Source organism: Eleginops maclovinus, chromosome 19 (assembly GCF_036324505.1).
Source record: "Eleginops maclovinus isolate JMC-PN-2008 ecotype Puerto Natales chromosome 19, JC_Emac_rtc_rv5, whole genome shotgun sequence".
Classification (NCBI taxonomy): domain Eukaryota; kingdom Metazoa; phylum Chordata; class Actinopteri; order Perciformes; family Eleginopidae; genus Eleginops; species Eleginops maclovinus.
In genome coordinates this window covers 19,817,135-19,824,981 of record NC_086367.1, presented here as the reverse complement: position 1 = coordinate 19,824,981, position 7,847 = coordinate 19,817,135, and the positions used below count along the sequence as shown (strand labels likewise).

At 43.4% G+C, this 7,847-nt stretch overlaps 1 protein-coding gene across 1 annotated transcript; it reads right to left on the bottom strand.

The window, feature by feature from the left end:
- Window positions 1-241: 241 nt before the first annotated feature.
- Window positions 242-7,391, bottom strand: cdc25b (cell division cycle 25B). Its single transcript, XM_063909541.1, has 15 exons — window positions 6,877-7,391; window positions 6,613-6,695; window positions 5,975-6,026; window positions 4,671-4,712; window positions 4,525-4,558; window positions 4,039-4,176; window positions 3,537-3,647; window positions 3,314-3,442; window positions 3,066-3,143; window positions 2,723-2,914; window positions 2,345-2,449; window positions 2,194-2,256; window positions 1,993-2,091; window positions 1,474-1,719; window positions 242-1,208 (listed from the first exon to the last, which is right to left on the bottom strand). The coding sequence occupies exons 1-15, from the start codon at window positions 7,089-7,091 to the stop codon at window positions 1,068-1,070; spliced, it is 1,728 nt and encodes a 575-aa protein (XP_063765611.1). The 5' UTR covers window positions 7,092-7,391; the 3' UTR covers window positions 242-1,067.
- Window positions 7,392-7,847: the final 456 nt, after the last annotated feature.

Sequence of the window (7,847 nt, the reverse complement as noted above, 5' to 3'; positions counted from 1 at the left end):
TGTCCCAGTAGAGGTACAAAATAAAAATATGAACCTGGAAATTCGCATAAGAGGGATCTTTTCAAAATGTAAGTTCGTAAATAATTTAGTAGCATAGGTTTGGAATTGCATTACGGTATTTTAGCAAAAAGCCAGCAAGCTATCGTTTCATAATGGTAAGCGAGGTTTATCCATAAAGCCATATTCCTGATGTAACGTTAGCATGTCAGGACACTCAAAAAAAGAACAGAGATACTTTACGTCACATTTGAACACACGTTGGCTTTTTATTTCGGCAGCTCCCCCGCAAGCCTGTACCAAAATGTTCAAACCGCCACGTTCACAATAAACTCATCATAACCTCTGCAGAGGGGAAGACATTTTAATCACTGGAAATGTTAAAAGAATCAAAGCAAAACAAAGAAAGATCTTAGGACAAGAACTCCTATCACTTGCTGACCTGCAGCATCAGGTAAATCTCACTGCAAAGTTAACAGGTAGTGTGTTTGCTTTGGTATCTTCTGACAGAAAAAATGATCAGAAAATTAGAAAAAAAAAAAAAAATCTAGATTAAAATCTGTACAAGTTGTCGTAAAATATCAAATTTGCTTTTTGGGATGCCTAGAGAAAGGCATTCTTTAAAAAAATCAATACAAAAATTGGGGGTAAAACTTAGAAAATTAAAAGTATCAAAACAGCACCTCACCATTTCATGGTATTTAAATTAAGTGCTTCAATAAAGTGGGAGATGACGGAAGAAAATATCCGGTGAGGAGTCTAAAAGAAATTCAGACTAGGCAGTGTGGGTTGTGTTATTGTACAAAATAATAAAACACATTTTTTAAAAAACAGTAGGTCCAAGTGGTTTTTAAAAAAAAGGTTACATTAGTTCTTAAAGAAATCTGTGCACCTCAGCGTGTCACGCCTTTCCCCGCTTTAAATCTGCATAAATAACTAACTTTTCTAGAGTTACAGGGAAATTGTTGGGTATTAGAACCCCTTCTGTTGGCACAATCCCCAAAGGTATTTCCTGGTTTGGGGGAGGGGGGGGGGGGGGCAGTGTGTTTCTTAGTAGGTCGACGAGGCGCTCACAGATTCTTCAGGCGGCTGTACATGTCTCTCTTGCTGCGCTCCCCGGCCCAGGTGCGACTCTTGAGGCGAAACTTCCTCAGGTCCTCCTTGAAGTCCTCGTGGTGCATCGGCCTGTAGGCCTGTGGTTCACACTGTGCCTGCAGAGGAAGAGGAGGAGAACACGGTTACATAAAACTGTCACCAGGTCGGAGAAGTGCTCACTAAATGATAGACAGTGAAGTGGAGATTTGACTTCAAGCATTTACAGCTAAGGGATAACTTAAAACCTCAAAGTCATCCTTATTTCCCGCCAAATTATTTAAAATCTCTTCAAAAGCTACTGATCGGACCCTGTGGTTAGAAGGATCTGTGACCAGTTAAAGCTAAATGTGAGCTTCAGAGGAACCCAGAGCGGGAACTGACCTGGTTATGAGGGAAGAAGTCTTTGTATCCGCCCTTGAGGATGTAGAGCTCAGGGTAGTGGAGGTTTGGATACTCGTTGGCGGCGCGGTCTCGTTCCCTGACGAAGCGGCACATCCGAGGGCCGCGCTCCGACGAGAACTCGCAGTGGAATATGATGACGACGCGCTTGTCCGGGCAGCACGAGACGATAGGCGTTTTCAGGAGGAAATCCTCCACCTGAAACTCCTGGTGCAGGTTCAAAGCTTCCTGGATGAGAGGAGACAAAACCAACCGTTCAATTCATAGTAAGGGAAGCGTCAGAGGCAAAAAGACTCTGATTCGAATGGAGTGGGTCTTAGAAAATGTAACAAATCAGAAGTGTGCCTTAAGTACAAAAAACCTCTAAAAACTAGAATCTATTGAACAAACAATAACCGATGAAACGGAAGTATTTCCATTGCTCTCGGTAACTGTCAGTGTCAAAACAAGCTGGTTGTTCTATGCCTTTAAAACTGAACACGTTTTGATATCGTCGCTCACCTTTATGTGTCCTCCCTCAAACTCGTACGGGTAGCGGCAGTCCATGACGATGACACGCTCCACTAGATGATTAAACTGACCGGAGATAGCTGACACCATCTGAGGGACACAGAGAACACACGTTAATATATATAAAAATCAGGACCATAGCTTCCTCTAGAAAAACACACTGATAGGTTTTCTCTTAGCGCCTGTACTCACTGTGTCAGGGGTGATGTACTTGAGGTCTTGATGTTTGCCTCCCACTGTGGGTAGCACAAAAGACTGAAAGACAAAATAAGGAACTGGATTAGACGAGCGATTTCACACCATCAAGTTATCAGTGTTAGGAACACAGCGGTGACTTCATTACCTTGGTGAAATCTCCTATCAGGTCACTAGAGATGTCGTCGCTGTCCAGCAGCTTCTCGATATCCGCCTGGCAGCAAGACTTGGACCTCTGGAGCACAGAGCAGCCCTGAAGAAGAGGAGGAAACATTTAGGGAGGCAGCCAAGCAGAAAACGAGCCAATTAAAGAGTGTCTGTACAGGCAGAAACAAAAGCCAGTCGGCCTCAGCAAGTGTTTCAGGAACTGTTTCTCAGAGGGTCAGAGGAAAGAGCATGGAGATTTTTTTGAGAAGATTGGTGCTACATTATGACGAGGGTTCATGTGGATGTCATTTTAACACTGGGCTAACTCTTCAAAGTCATTATTCCAGGAGTGAATGCTGATGCTCTCGTGAGGACTCACCACTCTCGGTGATTCGGAGTTGCGCTCCGGGGAGGTGACCTGGGTTCCCGCCAGGCTGCGGCGCCTCTTCACCCGGACCGGCGTGTTGTCGTCCGCCGGACAGTCGGGGCGCTTCGCACAGGGGCGCGACGGGAGGGGACTGGGCATGGAGGGGGAGCGGAACAGGCTCCGGGGCCGGCAACGAATCACAGGCTGGAGGAAAGCAAAAATGAAAACGTAAGATTCAGACAAAGGGTTTTTTGACAGCTACAGCGCACACGTCGGCATTAAGATTGTTATGTCCAAGGCTCCTCCAAATAAAACATACCAGAAACAGATAGTAACACATGGCAGACCAACTTACAGAGTCTTCTCCTGAACTGTCGGTCACCAGCGGGGCAGTGAGCAAGCAGGCCATTCCCATCGGCATCCTGGAGTTGTCCTAGTTGGGACAAGGTGACAAATAGATCAGTATTTAGTGAAATTAAGGAAGCTAAAACAGAGCAATTAAAAAAAGGGTGATGTTTTGAAACATCCCAAGTAAAAAATTCATTCTGAATATTTCTTAAGTGGCAGAAAATCTGTCAGTGCAGACAGGTGCAGGTGCCTCACCTCCATGTTGTCATCTATTACGTCAAGGAAGCCGTCATCCTCGTCGTCATTGAGAGGGGAGGTACCCCTCAGGAACATCGGGCTAGTGTCATAAAAGTCAAGCTGCTGGATCGGAGGAGGTGAGGAAAACTGGATGAGGGGAGAAGATGATAAGGAGTGTTAGCATCCTATAACTCCTGCTATGAGCACTACATTTAGAGAGGGGTTCTTCACAGTCACGTACCATGAGAGCCGGTGCGGAGCTGGGACGGCGGGAGAACGCCTGACCGTTGCTGAAGGAGCGCACACGACACCGGGACACAGGCTTGGTGGGTTTCTTGAATTCAAAGCACTCCTGCAAAAAAAAAAGGGGGAACATCATTTAGTAAAATCCAAGCTTAACACTTTAAGAAGCCTTTTTACAGCGCCAACTCTTTTAAGTAAGAACTTCTCTGAAGCATCCACCAAAATGTTAAATCATTTCCCAATTTGGGATCAATTAAGTATCTTTCCATCTTATAAAGTAATAAAAACCATCACTGACAGTCCAGCGCTCGGGTAAAACTCCCTAAACACTCGATATTAACACATTAGTCTAATAATGTATTTTAAGTGTCATCATAAAATGCTAGTAATGGTCGGCTCTTAAGACGAATGATGCGATGCCTTCGCCATGGCAACAAATCAGCTGTGGGAGCATTGCTCAGCTTCTGTGGTTGCTACTGTAGAACAGCATCACTGTTTACCTCCGGCATGTTCTCCTTGTTGTCGCGCTGGGAGGCGGAGGAAGAGGTCATTTGGGAGGGTTGTTGTCCGAATATTCCATAGCGGTGAGAATCTGTTTCCTGTCCCTTCATTGATGGACTGAAACTCTGGAGCTGCAGCTGAGGGAGGGGGGGGAGAGAGAGGGAGTCGAGTTAGAAAAGGCTCAGCAAACATGAACAAGCCGAACTGTAGTAGATTTAGACTGGAGGATGACTCTTAGTCATTAAAGAGGAAAAACTGCCCTCAAGATAGTCATGTTACTCAAACTCAGCTGCTAGTTGAATGTTTGTTAATTGTGATATAATATAATAGGGGAATATTAGACCTAGATAAATGCCTGAAAGCCAGATTAAGACAAAAAGAGGATACTTTTTTACAGCATCTGTCAATGACGATCAACCAAACTTATGACTGATTCAAAGAAGTCATGCAGGGCTGAAGGCAAACATAATAATAAATCTACTCACCGGCAAAGAGTTGATTCTTCGAATTGGCATCCTGCTGTTATTGCAAAAGGTAGATGAAGGAATTTCAGTCAATAAAAATCTAATCCAAAGACAGAGAGGCTGTTTTATTTTGAGGAGAGAAAGTTCAATACAAGAAAGCAACTTACTCATTGATGACTCTTCTCGACTGTTGAATGGCCTTTTCAAATCTGTGACAGAAAACGTGATAGATGATTCAAAATGAGTTTTAAATGTTTGGGATAAAACAAATATTGTACAAGAAAGAATAGGAGAGCAGAAATACTATCAATACTATGAACTATCCTTTTACAATAATGGGAAATGAAATGATAAATAGTGCGAGCTGATCGTTTTGTAATCCTGAAATTCTAATGTTCATCAGCTAATGAATTATTGACTAACAAGTTCCAACCTAGGAAAAAGTAACACGTCTTTGAAATAAAACCTGAGGGGCTGAAAGGCCTTCATTGGCCGTTAGAAAACACCTTGTGCTCATAAACTACAAAGACAAAGAATCTGGAGGTCTATTGAGAAAGAGAGAGGAACGGTTGGACAAGAGGAAGTTGGGTGAATGCATGTAGGAGAGAGGTGCTCTTTGCATTGGAGAAATGCCCACCTGTATGCTAAATGAGTGGAGGGCTCAGAGTGATGGGGGAGGAGGGCAGGAGAAGTGGTGCAGAGATCTGCTAATCCACCATATGCCTGATGGAGCCTACGCCGCCAACCTCTTATTTGCAAGAGCCCTTTGTTTGTAGAGGAGAGAGCGTGTCCCATTCAATGCAGACCCGGCAGAGGGGGGGGGGCAGTTGTTCTCTAGGGTGCCCTCATTTCAATGGCCCTGACGCAGAAAAAGCTCCAGCCCCCCTATTCCTATTGAAATAACAGTGCATAGGGAGAGTGTGCCAAAACCCAGAGGGGGTGCTATCATTAAACCCAAGCGCAGGGCATGTCCTCCCCCAACCTGGAATATGCCTAGCAACAGAGCAGCTGTTAAGGGGGTGAAGGAGGTCTTGAGGACCAAATGCTGCTGTAAAGGAAGTTGCACATCAGACAGCGGCAGATGTCTGCAGAGACTCACCCAACTCAGTCAAGATAAAGGGCCACCCAAGATAAGCAAAGCGAGGGTATGCCGACAAACTGGTTAAGATAACCAGGAAAACGTAAAGCTTCTCCTTTGTTTCTTCCCTTGATAACTTAAAGAAAGTTCAGCTCACTTATCGTTATCTGCTAATCTTCTTAGAAAAAAAACGAATGAAGCTGCCACCTTTAAGCCAACGGAAGAAACAATAATCCTACAGATGAGAAATGGTGCCTGGCTCAGCTGAGCCCAGGCACAGGGTGGACGGAGGAGAGGGTGGAGTTGAGGGGGGGTTGGTTATGGGGTGAGTAGAGGGGTACGACTCTGAGGCTGATTGATTCGAGCAGACATGACAATGACAGTGCAACTTACGAGTCGTCCATTCCCAACTCATCCATGGGACTCGGGGGATCCATGCCGAGGCCTGAAGGAAGAGATTTGTATAAAATCAATATAAACATCAGGTTGTAACTGGCACCAACAACCAGAGGAATACCGATGGATAAGAACTGTGGCTGGGGAATTTTGCATATTCAGCCAGGTCATCCACAAATATGGATTTGATTTTTTCATTTGTAAAATGTCGTGAATTTGTGCAACTGAACAGAACAAGGCTACAAGTAGCTTATTCTTAATTAGTGATTCATCGATATATTGATCACAATCAGAATTCCCTGAAGTTTTAAATAACGTAAATCAATTGTTTTCTCCGAACAGCATCTCAAAATGTAAAAATGTTGTGTGAACTATCACATAAGACAGAGAAAACTAAGATTTGGGAAAACATGGTAATGTTTGACCTTTACTTGAAAAATAAACAGAACATTCCAGATTTTCTGTACTAAAAACCACCTATTAGTAATAATCCCATGACCACATCTTAAGGGCATGACTATTGAAACCTTGAAACCTTGAAACCTTGAAGTGGAGCAAATGATACACTTCAGGGCCTCAGGCATTAATTCTAACAGCATCAATTAACATAGACAATAGATTGTTACGGGTCTCACCAGCATCAGATGAGACGTCAGAGGCAAAGGAGGGAATCTTTTCAAGGGATGCATGCTTTCTTCTTTTCGGGGTATCACATAAACTGCAAAAGGGAAAAGACGAAAATACAAAATGAGTAATGTAACAGTACACCAGACAATGCAAGGAAGGTTTTGTCAATGGCTTTCAAAAACAAAGAAGCCGAACAGAGCGTAAGCAAGTTGACGAAGTAAAAACTAATGCTTTAATTATTATTATTATTATGATTATGATTATGATTATACCTTGCAAGTCCAGTCCATTTGTTCATGTCCAGAGCCAAATTAGTGACAGGCGACAGCACGGTGGCGGGTCCAGGGGAGAACAGGTCCCTGCAGTGCGCGTTCTTTGTGCTCATCTCGGGCAGAGAGAGCGAGGAAAGCCCGGGGATCCCGTCGGGCCTTCGTTTCAAAACGATGTTAACAGGACTGGTGCAGCCGAATATATCTACCGACTCCATGTTTAGCTGTCCAATGTGTACTAATCCTTCAGAATGTATTGCTTTGTGGTAGATTACGTTTGAATTTTGGGTCGAAAAGTGACGAATTAGCAAAACGGTCCAAACTTCAAGCTAACCCGGACGCTAACATGTAAGGTAGCAACAATTTAGGAAAACATTTTTTGCGATCCGATGGTTCCAATCGAAGTAAAAAAAAGTTGGTCTTGCTAAATTACTACAGCTGCATAGTTGTTGCTTGTGTCAGAGAGGTGCAGCTCCACTTACTCCCTCTCTGACAGCCCTTGGTTTCTGAGGAAAAAAATCTGAGGCTGCTCGTATTTATGTTCAAAATAGAAGCTCAGGAGCGGCAATCTCTCAGCCAATCGGCGTCGTTGTTACATCCAGCAAACCAATCAGAGCGCAGAACGGGACTCCGCTGTTGTCCTCGCACCGGATGAGGAGGAAGAAGGAGGATGTGACATAATCGCAATGCTTCACTTTTTTTTTCTTTTTTCTCAGATATCTTTTGTTCTCTGATTGTGGTCACTGTGGTCTCTAAATTATGCACCTACACTTTTAAACGGGTACATTTTTACAGATAAATATACTTGGTTTTAGTTATTTTATTTGAAAGTAGAGTAGGATTGAATGGGATGCTGATAGAATTATTTATTTTTAAAGAGGAAAAACAAAAATATGAATTACAAAATGGTTGCCTTGCATATCTGTATGTCCACAAATTAAAACATTATTTAAATACATTTTGATTGGTTGATG